The sequence below is a fragment of the Fusarium oxysporum genome, chromosome X, assembly GCF_013085055.1.
Source record: "Fusarium oxysporum Fo47 chromosome X, complete sequence".
Taxonomy (NCBI): domain Eukaryota; kingdom Fungi; phylum Ascomycota; class Sordariomycetes; order Hypocreales; family Nectriaceae; genus Fusarium; species Fusarium oxysporum.
This window is the reverse complement of record NC_072849.1, coordinates 1-17087: the sequence shown is the minus strand read 5'-3', so window position 1 is coordinate 17087 and position 17087 is coordinate 1. Positions and strand designations below refer to the sequence as shown.

General features: G+C 49.8%; 4 protein-coding genes across 4 annotated transcripts; 2 read left to right on the top strand and 2 right to left on the bottom strand.

Moving 5' to 3' along the window:
- Positions 1 to 512: 512 nt before the first annotated feature.
- On the top strand, positions 513 to 1532 carry FOBCDRAFT_279792 (uncharacterized protein; the record flags this gene model as incomplete). The annotated part of the gene is made up of 1 exon (XM_054707020.1): positions 513 to 1532. The coding sequence occupies one exon, from the start codon at positions 513 to 515 to the stop codon at positions 1530 to 1532; it is 1020 nt and encodes a 339-aa protein (XP_054562995.1).
- Positions 1533 to 2362: 830 nt separating this feature from the next.
- On the bottom strand, positions 2363 to 4354 carry FOBCDRAFT_118252 (uncharacterized protein; the record flags this gene model as incomplete). The annotated part of the gene is made up of 3 exons (XM_059607737.1): positions 2363 to 3382; positions 3439 to 3766; positions 3867 to 4354. Coding segments are annotated over 3 exons (1836 nt in total), but the record flags the coding sequence as incomplete, so codon positions are not given.
- Positions 4355 to 6485: 2131 nt separating this feature from the next.
- FOBCDRAFT_190317 (uncharacterized protein) lies at positions 6486 to 8797 on the top strand (the record flags this gene model as incomplete). The annotated part of the gene is made up of 5 exons (XM_059608688.1): positions 6486 to 6827; positions 6894 to 7462; positions 7521 to 7798; positions 7857 to 7896; positions 7951 to 8797. The coding sequence occupies 5 exons, from the start codon at positions 6486 to 6488 to the stop codon at positions 8795 to 8797; spliced, it is 2076 nt and encodes a 691-aa protein (XP_059465923.1).
- A 585-nt stretch (positions 8798 to 9382) lies between these two features.
- FOBCDRAFT_232070 (Cupredoxin) lies at positions 9383 to 10596 on the bottom strand. Its single transcript, XM_054707017.2, has one exon. It carries the CDS (start codon positions 10425 to 10427, stop codon positions 9393 to 9395), a length of 1035 nt encoding a protein of 344 aa, XP_054562992.2. The 5' UTR covers positions 10428 to 10596; the 3' UTR covers positions 9383 to 9392.
- Between the last annotated feature and the right edge of the window lie 6491 nt (positions 10597 to 17087).

Sequence of the window (17087 nt, the reverse complement as noted above, 5' to 3'; positions counted from 1 at the left end):
AAATTATGCTTGAGTCCACTGACCGGGTTGCGAACTCTTGGCAATACATCGCTCTGGACATAGGAATAATACAGACCTAAGTCCGTCCATTTCTGGGCTTCCCAGTAGAAGTCTGTCTCCGCTTATTGTTATTAGATCACGCAGGGATGCTAAGGGCAGTTAACAACGGATTGTTCTTATTAACTCCTGGCAGTCAAAGGACCTTTGAGGGCTTATATATTCGACTGATTCCTTCTAGGACTTAAGTCTTAGTATCCTAGATGACAGTCCTATGATTTGAGTTTTCCGATATCAAACTTTAACTTTAATCTTGAACCTTGATCCTGAAGTTGAGGGGGACCATTCAATTCTTCCAACACTTATAAAGCCCTTGGATATTGTTATTGCCTAACTGCCAGTTCGCCCTATGCTCTCAGACAAACACCGTCGCCAAATCCCCAGTAACATATAATCTGTTGCCTTTCTCTTACCTTTCGGCACTTTCTGTGAACAACCGGCCATTTGCAATCAACATGCTGCGCAACGTCGTGTCCTTAGTGCTGCCCCTGGCACTGCACTTCACCAGCTCCCTGGGCTCGCCTTGCGCGCCGCCTAGCCTCCCTCTTCCCGCGAGTACGGTCTTCCAGTTCGAGTTAGGTTCCTGGATCGAGAACCTAGCCGTCCGGGCCTCTGGAGATCTTCTTGTTAGCCTGATATCCCCCACGCCCTCCATCGTCGAGATCTCTGGTGTCAACGGCGCCAACGCCACTGCCACGCTCGTCAACACCTTCGACTCGGTCACGGGCCTGCTCGGCATCATCGAAACGGCTCCGGATATCTTCGCTGTCGTCGGCGGCAACTTCACCGAGTCAGGTGCCGGTATCCCCGGAACCTTCTCGGCTTTCAGCATTGACTTCAACGCCGCCGCGCCCGAGTTCAGCAACATCGCCGAGTTTCCTGAGGCGAGCTTCCTCAATGGACTGGAGGTCTCCAAGGACAAGAACTTCCTGCTGGCTGGTGACGCCGCCCTCGGGAAGGTCTGGCGTGTTAGCCTAACAACTGGCGAGGTCGACGTCGCCCTGGAGCTCCCTGAGATGCTGCCTCCTGCCAACAGTGTTCCATTCATTGGTATCAACGGAATCTTTGTCAAAGATGGCTTCTTCTACTGGGCCTTGAGCCCCGATGCAACCATTTTCCGTATCAAGGTAACCCCTGAAGGCCTCGCTGAGGATGGCGCTTCTGTCGAGCTGTACGCCAAGATTGAAGCGGCCCTGATCGACGACTTCGAGATCGGCAAGAACGGCATCGCATGGGCTGTGACCAACCTTGACAACAAGCTCTTCGCCATCCGGCCGGACGGAACAAGCCAACTGGTCCTCGGGGGCGACAACGATACAACCATTGCTGGCGGTACTGCCGCCAGGTTCGGCCGCACATCAGCTGACGATAAGATCCTATATGTCAGCACCTCTGGCGCTCTTGGTCATCCTGTCAACGGCACTTTCGTCGAGGGCGCAAAGGTCGTTCGTGTCAATACCAAGGGCTTCGCTTAAGCGCTAACTTAGCCCTACTCCCTCTCCGATCCTGACTACGACTCATGAGGGTATATGGCAGCTTTTGACTGTTTCTTGTTCCTATAACAAGGTGACAATTCGTGGTGGATTATTGCTTATTACCTAGTTTAGTTACATTATCTTAAAGGATATTAAAATAATTAGATCTTTACAGTATGACTATCTATTTAAGCTTTAAAAATACGTTTTGTATATCAGACGATTAGGCCCAAAAGGTTAGACTAGGGTTATTATCCAAGTTTCCTGGACTGTAGCTAAGCGCTCAAGATTTCCGGGCCGTGGTCCCTTTAACCCAAATTAAGATCTGCCCTACCAACCCTAGATAGCACCTAACAACCGGGATCTCCGTGTTCCAACGGAGCCACTGGGCTTAAGGGCCGGCTTAGGACCCGGGATCAGCCTGATATCTAGGGAGCAATAATTGGCTTTCCCCCAACTAGATAGGGAAAATGAAAATGAAGACATGACATTCCATCGTCCTCAAAGCTGTATCAACCAAACCATCCTGCCTGATACTGTACATAGCTGCTGGGCCTCTACCAGATTAACCACTGTCTAAAGTCCGCTTCTTGTGCATCCGCCAACCAGTCATAGTCGGCTCCATTGGCGCTACTGGTTGTGTCCATCGGACCACATGCCCACTGGCCTACTTCTCCTTCCCCATGTGGAGGATTAGAAGCAACAGGTCGTGCTTCCTCCGAGTAGGGGGGTGTGATCTGGGGCTCTGGGGGTGGTTCACAGGCGGCTGTAGGAACCGTCAATGTGTGTTGCCTATATCTCTGGGTAGCCTCACCAGCTGTGCTTGAGATGCGATGTTGGTAGGTTCTTGACAGCAGCCTTTGCAGCGGCTGCCACAATGGCTCGTGTTTGATGCCTTCCGGCATGGTGTTGATGCATCGACCCACAGTGCTCCAGGCCTTTTCGCTGCAAGCTCCCCACGGCACCGCGCATATGTATCCAAGTATGATAATGAGAGGCTGCCACTGAAGGAATCCCTGGGTAATCCAGGCCCATTTGGACATGGAAGGAGACCGCCCCAGCTTATAGGCCAGGTCGACAACCTTGATCGCGACGTTAAATAAGTCCTCCTGGGCTGCCGGATCGAAGGTTCCAGAAAGTCTCTCCTGGTAGTAGGCCATCAGTTCCACACGCGAGGCCACTACATCTGTCATAATGCGGAGGAAGGAATCTTGTTCCGAGTTCCTAGGCCAGCCAGATTGATGAGGGCTTACCAGACTCTCCCTGAACTCTCGGACGGCATCCAGGGAATGTTCCAACAGTGACCGGCCATCGACGGTATTGTCAGCGTTCGCATGTTGACTGGCAGTACGCATGGCGCGGACCATTCGCCATATGCGACATCGCACTAGACAGATCGACATGTCTGTAGGCCCTTCTCTAGGTAAGACCGGTTCCCCCATGTGAGGGTCGATGTCCGTGTCGTCAACGTTGCTCGGGTACCGGGTATCGAACAGTGTCTCGGGGATCTGCGCATCGTGAAAGTGGCTGTCGCCAGTCCGGGCATCAAGAAAGCAAATATGCCACCATACTCGCCGCCGTATTTCAATTTCGAAAGGACTTATGCCCTTGAACTGTGAGCCATCCTTATGCAGGCCGAGAGAAACAGCAAGGCGGATAAGAATGCCTGTGAGAGACCAGATAAAACGAGGAGATTCTTCGCACTGTAGTACACTGAGGAAGATAGTGAATGCTTGGATAGTCATCAAGGTTGCAGTGTTCATAAAGTCGGCACGTGCGAGGGCCGCCTCGGCACCAGCACGGAAACGCAGAGAAAGAGTCTTCTTGTCAACACCATAGTTGAGGCGGACCTGCCACGAATCGTCAGCATGCCCCTTATCGTCATTTTCTGTGGGGGTGGGGGGACTACCTCTTCCTCCGTCAAAGAAGCAATGGCCGCGAAGGAGATGCATGATAACAAAGCGCGCATGGCTGGTTCCATAATGGCAAGGCGACATCCTTTGGTCATGAGAGCCTCGGTAATGCTGGGTACGTGGATAATCTTGAGGAAAGGGTCTATATTCTCAACGTAGGCCTGCCAGATGAAGAACATCTGAGATGGCATAGGAAACATGGCGTCGATGACTGTGCCTTCAAACGTAGGCGGCTTCTGGAAGATCCATGTTGAGTAGTCACTGGGGCTGCTCTTCAATGACGGAGCAGAGTTGCTCGGTAAGCCGCTCAGAGGGAGCGAGCTCGTCTGTTCTTGGACTTTCTCCTCTGCTTCGAACGCCTCGCGAATGAGACTGACCTAGCCATCTTGTTAGCCGACTCGCAAAGCAGATAGCCCATCACTCGGCCAGTCTCGTGTACGAAGTATTCACCTCTCGACAGAGTGTGGACCAGAAGTCCCCGCCAATATACAGCTTACCGTCTTGCCCGGATACAAGGAACCCCGCATGACGATGGCCACCTTCTGGTTCTTCTGTGGAGTGTGGCCGCTCAGTAGGGAGCCCTGCCCGCGCCGTTGATGCCCGGGCTCCATTCTCGGAAGCGCTTTCGGGCACTCCATGCAGATGAAGCGGTCTTCCGTGCTCCAGGTTTGTATTGAAGGTGTTGACAATGCCCTCCAGCCGTCTAATTCGGTCGAGGAGGTCACGTGACCGTCCTCCCGAGTGTCCAGGCGCGCCGACGGTGCTTGCCGGGGGCCGCCGAGGCAATCGGCCGGACTGCGGGAAGACGCATGGCTTTCCACTTCTGGAGCAATGGGAACACGGGTTCTTTCTATCGCATCGGACTTTACGGCGCCTGCAATTCAGACAATTCCAGGTGCTGGCCAAGGGATTCTCCCCGGTGTCGCTGGTACCAGACATGGAGGGATTTTCTGGTAGAGCTGAGAGATGAGAGCTGCTCTATTCGGGAAGAGGAACTGGTCGTGGCCTCGGTCGTGGAGTGGCCGATGTTATCAAGCACCGACCCTTTCCCTATTTTCAGCCCAGACCGAGGCCGAGGCCGAGGCCGAGCGCATCGAAGGATGTCTTTGTAAGCCTTTACCAGCCCCGCTCATTACTCCACGATGGCCAAGCGACCGTGGTACAAGGAATCTTCGAGGCCAGACCGGGAATGAAGTGTTACCTTGACAAGCGCGCGCCCCTTGGTGATGCCAAGATAAACCACTTCTCACTGCTATGACAGATTCAACGTGTCTGTTACCGAGTATGCACTCTCATTCCCTGACTATTTTAAATTAGTCTTGTCAAGGCCTGTTAGCATATTAAGATATTCCAGGATTGTTTCTTTAATTACCTAATTGTGATGGTTATGTTATGTTATGTATATTTTTCGTCCCGGGGGCATTCGGCCCTGAAAGGCCTCCTACTGAAGCACGGAACGTGCTAAGCAGGGAAATCGTAATCTCTTCTATAACATGCTATTAGTTATGATTGAATTAGACATTCCTAACGCGAAATGCAGAGGCGTTAATAGATCACCCTTACTACAGTGTGTTATAACCTTAGTGGTTCTATTATATATACCCCTTATTTTCCACTAATTACTATAAGCCCTATAAAAATAAATTAGTGCTAAGACTTTAAAATTTATAATAATTAGTATTAATTTAATATAGCTACTATTAATCTTATAATAACCTAATTAAGTATTATTATTATTTATTAGTTTCTAAATTATATTTATTAATACTTTTATAAAGCTTAACCTATTAGCTATTAATAAAAGTTCTTTATATTAATAAGCCTAATATTTCTTTTTCTTATTATTAGCCTTATATAAGGCTATAAAGCTGTTTAATATTTTTATAAAGGCTTATATAATAAGACCCCTATAGCACGCTATTATTATAGAATTTAAAATTATATAAGATTTATCTGCCTTAATAGCATAATTACTGCCTTAACTAAGTAGTATTAATATTAAGTATTTTTTAGCAGCTAGGTTACCCTTTTTTCTTTATCTTACCTAAAAGATTATTAATTAACCTTTATAATATACTATGCCTAGTCTATTTATTATAAAGTATATTCCCTAAACTAACTTCCTCTCTATTAGTTATACTTACTAATATTAATTATAGCCACTAATATAATACTAATATATAATAATATATAGCCTGATTAGTGATATTATATAACTACCTATAATCTTATTAAAGTATAATATATATTAGTTAATTATTAAGGGATATAATAATTATATTACTTAGCTATTATTAAATAAGTGCTAGGATCTTATATACATATAAAAACATATTAAGATTATAAAAAGAATAGTAAAGCCTTTAATAAATAAATTTTAAGTGAATATAATATAAATATATTAACTAATATTAATAAATTAAATATATAAATTAATATTAATAATTACTCAAGCCTATTAGAATTATTTAAAAAAGAAATAATAATATATATTAAGAATTTATAAAGACTTAATATATTAATACTTAAGTAGAGAGGTAATTAAGAAATAATTCTAAATAAGTTATTTATTAGAATATACTAAAGGTTTAATAATAAATTAAGGAGGATATATAAGCTTAACTAAGATAATATATATAATAGTCTTTTATATATAATAATGCTAAATGCATTAATAACTATAACTAATAGATAGTGCCTTAACCTATAAAAACGCTATTGCAGCGCCAGGGCGCCGTTCTAGTGGGACCCAGGCAGGACCTTCTGTAACACCTTTATTTACACGACTAGCCTCAAAAGCTGACGCGGCTTCCGTGCTGAACAAAGTTCCCATTTTACTGAACCTCCAGGTTTCTGTTGGACGTAACAGTTCTCACTCCAGGTCAGTCACAGTCGAAGCGACCTTGAGAGGTACCTCGAATATTGGAAACACCCACTCTTCCACAGGCGCATGTGTAATTCTTCTCCGGGACGCAAATTGTATTTTCTGCTCCAGACAGTCTCATCTTATTACCTTCTATGCGGACCAAGTCAGCGCAAAATGGCTTCGCCCCTCGATAGCTCAAATTCCGCGCCGTACGCGCCGAGTCCACGTCTTAATCGCGCATGCGATGCTTGCCGCTTGGCGAAGCTCCGCTGCCTCCCAGATGGCACTTCGCCTGTGGGAGATTGCCAAAGGTGCTCCAAATCACAACGAAGTTGCGTTTATGCGCCAGTGAAGAAGAGAAAGCCGCGCGCCAGGACGAACACCCGGATCACCAAGCTTGAGGGAGAGGTTCGCGCGATGATGGTTTTATTGGAGAACAAGGACAGTACTGACGAAAAGTCACCTGATTGTGGGATTCCTCGCGCTCTGCCTAACGGAGTCAACGGAGTCGGTGTTGTGGATGATGCAATCGACACGAACTGTAGCAAAGGCTCCCCTTCATTCCGCGATGCTGACGGCGAGTTTGAGGCTGGAACGAAGGTTAACGGCCCGCACGATGCGTCATCACCAAGACCAGTGCCTTTTATACCGTCAGAGGTGACGACTGGGAGCCTGGACGTCGTGCAACGGGGCATTCTCAATGACGACCTCGCCGATGAGCTGGTTGCAGCATACGTCAAGTATCTCAATAATGACTATCCTGGAGTTGATCTGCCGAACGAGACGAAAAGTCGCAAATTGCGGAGTGAGATGCCGGTGCTATGGTTGGCGGTTCTAGCCGCAGCCTCGCATGGCCATGCCCCTGAGTTGGCCATCGAACTCAACGGAGAATTAGCTCAGACACTAGGCGCTGAGACTTTTAACAAAGGGACAAAATCCATCGAGTTGGTGCACGCATTACACATCGCCACTCTGTACTACAATCGCCCAACGCATCCCTCCCGCGATCTCTTCTTTCAGTATGCTAGTACATCTTCGAGCATGTTCTTTGACTTGAGTATTGCACATGAAGCCGGTGAGCTTGAGGAGTTGTCCTCAAATTTATTCGATAGTTATAGAAGATTGCTTTTTTGCTACTTGTTGAGCTCAGGGTATGTCTAAAACTGCAGCGAACAGCCCACCATTTTGGAGTTTGTGCTGATCTATTAGACTGGCTCTAAGACTTCGACGGCCGTCAATTGTGCCGTACAACGACTCTGTCAGGAGCGCACTGTCACTTCTTGAGACACTGGGGTCATTGAATGATCGACGCCTCGTCCGCTGGGTTGAACTCCATCGCGTGATCGACGAAACAGCCACGTATTTTGGACTCAGCGGCTTAAATATGCGCATACAACTCAGCGACTCACAGGCATCTTCGGTCCTTCAAACATTTGAGGAAAAAATGGGGGCGTGGATGAGGAAATGCGAGACAGACTTTCAGAGCGGTAATCTATTCGGATCAAATGTTTTTGTGGATTCTGGTGTGTTGCTAACGCAAGTTAGATCCGCTGATGATTGAGTATCAATCTCACTTGGTCACCATGTGCGTGGTATTGATTTGCAATTACACAAGGCATGTGCTAAATAGAGATCGCAGGTACGAAATCGTCTTGTCGGATGGAAGGGGCCTCGCGGGTGATCACGCAGACAAGAAATTCCACCTTCCACCACCGGAAGCGACTGAATTTACCCCTTTCACTCCGTCAAAAACGTTAATAGCACTTAGGTGCGTCGAAGCCGCGAAGGGATTGCTCGACAGGGTGATTGCCATGGACCCGGACCGCCTGCGCTGGATGCCTAACGTCTTGTTTGTCCGCATGTTTCATGGTCTCATCATCCTTATCCGCTTGTCCTTCCAACTCTGGGCGGAAGGCTTTGGCGATTCAACGATTCAAAACTGTTCAGTGACCGACTTTTACGTGGAGTCGATCTTGGCGAGTCTGGTCGGTGCAGCGTGCGATGATAAATACGCAATACCGGCGATGTGGGCTGGGAAAGTGGGAAAGGAGGCTAAATCATGGTCACAGAAGCTGAAAGGAGTTATGATCGGAGAGGCTGAAGGAGGGTGGTATTGGTCCCAGCAACCTCCTACCGAGCTACCGCCTCTGTCGAGCTCCTATCCGATGGCTGCCACTACTACTCCGCAGTCGGCCGGACACTTGTCACCCCCGTGGCTCGACGCATTCTGTGGAGAGGAAGCGACTGTTTTGGAACCTCGTCAGACTTGCGAGGACTCGTCCGGAAACCCTAGTAGCGAAGCGCTGAACTTGAATATGCCTACCAACGCTACTGCGGCTAGTTTCGAGGTCCCGGGTTACAGTCATCTCATCGACACGACTGTGTATGGCAGTTTGACGATAGGCAACAAGAGTATTCTGCAACAGTTTGATTCTGACATGGCAGAACCATGGATGGCCAGCTTCGCTTCGCGACCTGGCTTCTGAATGGTTACGAAGTGGCTTTGTAAGTTCTGAACAAAGCTAAAGAATGTGGTCAGTGCCCGAGGGTATTCTCCAGCCGGCCCTGTGGAACGACCAGGGACGGTATCATTATGGCCTACTCAGTAATGTCCTAAGTCAGTGCGGTAGTCATTTCTAGGGGTAATGTCGTAGGCGACGCGCTTGGGGGAGGCTAGTCAGCCCCCCAGTGCGATCGATTTGCCTCTCAGTTTGCAGGAACAATTGTTGCAGAAACCCGGGTCGGCGTTGGGACTATACTTATCGTCTCGTTACGGTATAGAAGATAATGGTTCGCGAGACAAACTGTCTCCTACTTGTTGGTGAATCCCGGAGAACACCAAACTACCCGTGCCTCGAAGTCGGCCACAAACGAAGTGCCAGCTCACATGGATTGCTCGGTGCTCCATGGGATCCGCCAACAAGTATGTCTCAATAGATTTATATTATTCCTATTCTAGCGTTTCCGCGACTGAGAGTCCGAGTAATACAGTTTATTTACTTTTCTATGCCATTTACTAAACCAACCGCCGCAGTAATCCGGCAAGTTTACAGATCTTCATCCTTTTGCCTCTATCATCCACTATAGCAATCCATAAGGTACAAATGTGAGACAGGCGAGATACCACCATCCCCTGATAGTCGATCTGCCGGCTACCCCCGAAGATTTCGTGTCATCACCCGACGATGGTTGGGTAGTAGGGGCTGCCCTTGAAGTGCTGCTTGAGGCAACGATGGTTGATGCATCCCACAATCCCCCATCATAGTTTATGAACTGGTCTGGTACCGACGGCCACCTGTCGGTACCATCCATGAAAATCATGGCCATACCGCCACCAAGGTGACTCGCAATGTGGCAGTGAATGAAGGACGGTCCCGGATTGACACTCTGGAAGCGGATGGCTAGCCAGGTTGGCTCAAATCCAACGGCCGGGATAACAAAGCTGTCTCGGAGCGGCGGGTTGACCAAGTTGAAAGCTTCCGGCATTGCGCTAGCAGCTTCAGCCACCGTGGTGAAATTGAAAGGCCCGGTGCCCTGTCCGATAATGTAAGCCTTGTTGCTGTGCTTGTGAATCGGGTGGTGGGGGGCGCCGAGATCTGTAGACAAGAGGATAATGTCGGTCCATGATCCGAATGTTGAATTCATTACGAGTCCCGGAAAATCAACTGCAGAGGCTGGCCCGCCTAAGAGCGGTATTTGACTTGTGTCCTCTAGGCTCGCATCATAACAAGTGTGGTTCAAGGACCATAGACAGCCTCGATTCATGCTGCCAGTGTGCAGGATGTATGTTGCGTTAACCTGTTGCGAGATGGGAGGCGCTTGGAAGGTGCGCTGCTCGACAGTATTGAAGAAGTTGACGTCTTTGGTCGAATTCGCACCGGAGACTGTAATGTATGGGTCGGACGGTCCTGGGTTGCTCTGAACTCCTGGGCATGCATACTGGAGCACAGCACTGGTGGTTATGACCTGAGGGATCGCCGATGCGGCACGGATAGAATAGTTGCCTGGAGTTTGATCAAGATGCAACAGAACGGAGTATCTCTCGCCATTCTCCATGGTGATAGCCTCGACTAACATGGGCACGACATAAAGACCGTCCACGGCATATACCCACATTGGATGCTGATCTACCGAGACTGTCAGGGACAATGAACTCGCGGCTGAGACAAAGTCGAAAGCAATCCACTCTTGTCCTGTCCTAGGACACACGCTCACCGTTTCTGTGGCGCCGGTGGTCGGCGTACAGGTATCGAAAACCGAAGACGGGATTTTGCTGAGGTCTGCCGTATTCGGAGGAGCACGGGCGGCAAAAAGAGATGCTGGTAGGCAGCTGCGGATATGTTTCAGCAATAGACGATTCGAAAGGGGGAAATGGAGAAGAAGAAAGGGTATCCGTACCCTAGGTACTATTAAGAGACGATTGAACAGTAATCGTCTAATAAATTGTGTTATCTCGCTTAGATTTTGGACTTGAATCGGTTGGGCTTGGGCCGAGTTGCTGATTGGCTTAAAATAACCCCAACCCCACACTTGGGGTTAGCTAGTACGAGCTTGGGGTTAGCATAATGCAGAGGAAAGGGGACTATAATTGATAGAGAAAAACAACAAGACTGCTTCTCTCTTTACTTTCTCTTTACTTTCTATAATCAAGATTAAAGAGGCGATATCAAACAACAATGGAGGACATCGTACAGCTCAATCAGGATTATCAAATACTCATCTGCCGGCTATGTCAAGCAGCCGTTCGGCCCGGCAGCAGCATTGAGTCACATTTTCGACGGCAGCATCAGCTCAAGGGACAAGTGCTCAAGGATATCATAGACTACTATGGTGAACTAAAACTAGCTGACCCGAAGCGTATTGCAGTACCAGAAGATAACGGCCCAGCAATCGAAGAGCTCGTTATTTCAGGTGGGTATAGCTGTTGTATATGCCGATATCTTACTATTGCATACGATAATATTGTCCGTCATTGGAGAGAGGCAGGGCATAATACAGCAGAGGAACCGTGGACTAAGGTGCGGCTACAGACGTGGATGGGAGGAAGGCATGCGCGCTACTGGATCGTTCGAGATGATAGCGATAGGAATGGCCCGTTAGAAGTGGCTAACAAAGCTGATGCTGGAAATCAGAGTGCTATAGACAAGGTCATTGCTGCAAGTCTGGCTCGACTAAAGGAAGAAGACGCCGTACGACTACGGAAGGGTGACTTGGAGGAAGATATCGACCGTGATTCGCCGTGGGTCAAGAGGCTAGGCTGGGTACGACACTTTGGCTCCCGGGACTTGATCAGTATTCACGATGCAGCCCAGTGGCTACGGGCGAGGGCAGCAACAGGCAGGTGGGCTCAGAATCAGGAAGATGAGGAAGCAGCTCGTGAGCGACTATTGCTCAGCCGGCTCGGACAGAGCTTTGATCGTGAGGTGGACCGTTGCTGCTGGCGGCTCGATAGCGTGCCGACCGAGACGTTGCAGTGGCTCGGCAGCATCACATCAATGACCCCAAGCGGCGTGCCGTTTGGCCGTAAAGGCAAGGAAGAATCGATGAGCCAGTATAAGTCTGTCGGTCACCGTTACTTAAGCTTCTGCTGGAAGGCATACCGTATCGGGCGGAAGGAAGCGTTTAAATGCTGGGCCGTTCGCTTTACGGATGAGCAGTGGAGCTTATTGCATGATGTCGCTGAAGAGCTCGAGAGTGATAGGGTTCCAAGCAGTCATGACAGCGGATTCTTCAGCGGCAGAGAGAGACAAGCTAAAGATAAAGACGAAGACGAAGACGGGGACGGAGACGGAGACGGAGACGGAGACGGAGACGGAGACGGAGACGGAGACGGAGACGGAGACGGAGACGGAGACGAATATCAAGACGATGATGATAGTGACGAAGGCGAGCAAGGGGATGAAGGTATGACTAGCCCGCTGCAGGATGCACTAGACCGAGCCGTCTTCCGGTTTATCGTGGCTTCGATCAAAACTCACGTTGGCGGAAACACATATACGAATTCGCTACTGTGCTTCTGTGCGGCACTTGGTATCAAACCACGCCCGATGGGCTATATAGAGCCGCATTTATATACTGGTCTGCTAGCTGCTATAGTATGGTGGGCCCGGCTGTTCTTTTTGGAGGCTGCATTTGAGAATCAGCCGCTAGATCGGGACGAGGTCGGGGTCGAGGCCGTACTTGCATTTCAAGAGCAGCATACATCGTGGATGTGTATGGGCACTCACACTGTCATGAGCACGATCATCGGATGGATGGCATACGGGAAAGGGTATCGGCAGAAGATGGGGGGGCAGCCGTCGATACGATGGTCCGAGGACGGAGAGGGCTTATTTCACATGGGCGAGCATATCAGCGTCGAGGATTTCACCCGCACACTGCGCGATGAGGTGACCGAGGCAGAGAAGCTACTGGATAAGCTGTTCGGGGGGGTGTGGCAGTCGGTCAGTAAGAAGATCGATATGGGGCGGATCATCGATAATATGGTACGGCTCGGGGCAGGTCAGTCATTCGCAAGCAACCCGAAGAACAACTGGCTCGAGCCCGGGCCGGCAAAGGTGATGCGGCTGATGGAAGCATCGATATGGGATGCTGCAAGGGTTCGATGGAAGCGACAGCGTGTTAAGAGGTGGCTTCGAGACTTGCGGCTGCTGCGAGAGACGCTGCTCGTGCTCGTACATACGTGGGGTGGGCTTCCGGGAAGGGGACCGGAAGTCACAACACTGCGGCACTGCGATTCGTGGCAGCTGATCCGGAATATATTCATATTAGATGGTCAGGTCATGATCGTGACCGATCGAGATAAGATGAAGGCAATCCGTGACAACGGCCGGAAGGTCGCACGGTTCGTCCCCGACCGGATCGGGCGGATGATTGTGGCATATATCGCATGGCTAATTCCGACTGAGAGGGTGCTACGGCGGGAATGTCAGCTTACCGAGCCGCGTGGAGAGCAGCTAGAGTATATGTGGAGGGATGGCAACTCGTCGGTATGGGAAACCGACCGGCTTAGCAGGAAGCTTGCTCGCGTTATGCAGGCCGGGACGGGGGTCAGACTCGGGGTGGGACGATATCGAGCGATCGCGATCGAGATGGGACGGAAGATTCGAGGGCTTGTGATGAAGCAGCTAGAAGGTAAGATGGATGATGAAGATGAGGATGATAACGTCGAGATCGATCCGATCACAGGTGAGCCGGTTGACTGTGGAGGAAGCTGGAATATCGTGTGGGATTTGCAGTCGACGCACGGAACACGGATTGCGAGGCAGCACTATGCCGTACATATCGGCTTCCCGGGTAAGCTGCAACCGGAGATGATCGCGACATTCAAGGAGATCAGCAGGCTGTGGCATCAGTATTTGGAGGGAAGCGGTGCAGAGGGAGAGGGGGATAAAGAGAAGACGGCGGTGAAGCGTAAGCGGGATAGTCAAGTGACGGGGCAGCAGCAGCAGCAAAAGGCTGATAGTTCAAACCGAGCAACTAGCCGCAAGCGGAGAAAGACGAATAAGGAGGGAGAGGCGGCTCAGAAGAGGAAGAAGCTAGAGGACGAGATGGCGGATGGGCTGCGAAGGCTGCTTGGACCGAAGACGACTTGGCGATCCGACAAGCAGGCTGAGTGCATGCGATCGATCATGGCACTCAAAGCAGATCAGACGGCGATCAATGTGCTACCGACCGGGGCCGGCAAGAGCATATTATTCATGCTGCCGGCCGTGATGCAGGATACAGGCACGAGCATCGTGGTCGTGCCGTTTGTTGCACTGATGGATGACTTGGTGGCAAGAGCAACAGATATGGGGGTCGACTGCATCCGATATAGGTCATCGATGAATTCGGGACGAGAGGGCATGCCGCGGGCGGCACGCTTGATCGTTGTCAGTGCCGATATCGTGTCAAGCGCCGAGTTTTCCGGGTACGTTGACGGGCTGTCGTGTACAGGGCTGCTGCAGCGGATATTCGTGGATGAATGTCATACTGTGATCATGGATATCGGCTACCGGGCTAAGCTTGGCGAGCTAATTGGGCTACGTCGGTTTGGCTGCCCGTTAGTACTGCTCACAGCAACGCTACCCGTCGTGCTGGAGGACTGGTTCCGTGGTGAGATGCTAGCGAAGTCAGCGGTCATGGTGCGGGATCGGACGGTCAAGCCGAACTGCCGCTATGAAGTTCAGCAGGTCAAGCCCGGGCGTGATGCTGTTGAGGATCGCACGGTCGAGGTGATCAAACAGCTAGACAGAGATATGACGGGTTGTCAGAAGGGGGTCATATACTGCCGGTCAAAGAGTCAGTGTGAAGCGATAGCTGAAGAGATCGGCTGCGGGTTTCATCACAGCGGCATGAGCGAAAAGGACCGTCACGAGGCACGAACGGCATGGATAGAGGGCAGACACACAAGCCGTTGGATTGCAGCAACAACAGGGTTAGGGACAGGTATTGATATCGAGGGGATTGTGGCCGTGGTTCATATGGAGAAGCCGTATGGGCTCGTTGATTTTGTGCAGCAGACTGGGCGAGGAGGGCGGCGGGCAGGCGAGGTGGTCCGGTCAATCATCGTACACGACGGACGGCGGCAACGAGAGGATCAGCATCGAAGCTTTGTAGATGATATCAATCAGGCACAGATGGAGGCATTCATATCGACGCCGGGATGTCGAAGGGCTGTGGTTTCGGCGTTTATGGACGGAGCAGCCGGCGAAACGTGTAAGGATGTGGATGGGGCTGCACTTTGTGATCGATGTGAGCTGCTTCAGCAGGATAATAACAGTGATGAGGGTGCGGGCAGGGCCGAGGAGGTGATTGAAGGAGAGAGTGAGGCAGAGAGTGAGGGTGAGGGTGAGGGTGAGGGTGAGGGTGAGGGTTATGACACGAGAAAAGGCGGGAGGATTTGGAAGGCATTTGGCAAGGAAGAGGGTATGCGGATCAGAATGCTTTTCCGATGGCTAGACGATGTTGCAGAGGAGTGTCCGGTATGTCACGTCCGACGTCATCAGAAGGGACTAGAGGTAGGGGAGGTCCCAGATGAGCCGCGGCATGAGAAGGCCGGGCAGTGGTGCAAGGTAGTAGGAGAGGAAGGGTATGATGCGGCGCGCAGGGAGATCAGGTTTAAAGAGCTATCATGCTGCTTTATATGCAAGCTGCCGTTAGACTGGTGTGAGGAAACCCGGGATGAAGAGGGTAAGTGTGTGTATAAGGATAAGCTGCTGCCGGTGGTGTTGATGGGGTTGAGGAGCTGGCGGATCGGAGATATAGCAAGGGCTGCATTCGGGATTGATATAAAGGATAGGGAGGGATTTTATCGCTGGCTAGGGGTTGAAAGGCGGTTTCACGGGATGAAGGGGACAAATGCACACGCGTTATGGGAAGCAGTCGTTTGGCAGATATATAAGGATAAGGAGTAGCTATAGGGTAGCTATAGGGATTATAATAAGGATATATTAGTATAAGAGAGGTGAAGAGATAGAGAGAGTAATAAAGAGATATAGGGTAGAGAGAGATAAAGAGGAGGTAGGGGGGTATAGGGTAAGAGGGGTAAGGGGATAAGAGAGCAGGAGGGTGAGAGGGTTAGGGATAGGGAGGGGCGGTTAGGGACGTGAACCCCGTGTATCTGCTAACGGCAGGTATGTGTATAATGCTAAGGGTTAGGAGATAAGGGATATAAATGGTAAGGGAGCAAGAGAGGGAGAGGGTAAGAGATAAGGAGGGTTAGAGGGAGTAATTAATATAAAGGTTAAGGTAAGTGGTTAATATAAAATAAAGGTTAGGGGAAGGGATTACGATAAGGGTTAGGTAAAGTAAATAGTGTAATAATAAGGGGGTTAGGTTAGGGGGAGGGCATAGAGGGTAGAGAATAATATAAGGTAAGTAGGTTATAGGGTATAAAAAGCTAATAATAAAGGAAGTAAATGCAATAATAAATAAGGGATAAGATTAGGGGAAGCTATTACTATAAAGGTTAGAGTAAGAGTAAGGGGATTAAAGGGTAAGGAAATTAAAGTGAGGGGAAAGGGATTAGAGAGATTAAGAGGTTAAGGTAAGGGCAGATAGGTCAGAGGGTAAGACAGAGAGTAAAGGATAGTACAAGGCAAGTAAGTCAGAGGGTATAGAGAGGTAAGGGTAATATAGAGTAAGGAGGTTAGTAGGTAAAAAGGGCAGAGAGTAGGGGAAGTAAATATTACTATAATTAAGAGATAGGGTTAGGGTGAGTAACTAATATGAGGGTTAGGGTGAGTAATTAATATGAGGGTTAGGGTGAGTAATTAATATGAGGGTTAGGGTGAGTAATTAATATAAGGGTTAGGAGATAAGAGGGTAAGGTAGGAAGGAAGGTAATAGTAGGCGCCGAAGGCGCAGCTCACGGCAGGTGCAAGCGCGATAGCGGTTTAAGTAGGGGCTTAGGGACTTAGGGGTTAATAGAAGGGTATAATAGGAAGGAAGGTAATGCTATCCGCCGGAGGCGGGGCGCACGGCAGGTGCAGCGCGTAGGGCTGGGTTAGGGCTGGGTTAGGGTTAGGATTAGGGTTAAAAGAAAGGTTTCTTTAGGTGGGTGGGTGAACCCGTATATTTAGCTCCCGGCAGGGGTGTGGCAGCACAAGAGATAGGGTTAGAGAGAAGGATTTTGTGGGTTGGTGGGTGAACCCGTGCAAATCCGCTAACGGCAGGTCGCGCGGCAGCGTGGAGGGGTTAGGGTTAGGGTTAGGGTTAGGGTTAGGGTTAGGGTTAGGGTTAGGGTTAGGGTTAGGGTTAGGGTTAGGGTTAGGGTTAGGGTTAGGGTTAGGG

Excerpts from the sequence above, each read along its gene's own strand:
- FOBCDRAFT_232070 (XM_054707017.2), bottom strand. The coding sequence starts at position 10,427 with ATGTGGGTATATGCCGTGGACGGTCTTTATGTCGTGCCCATGTTAGTC.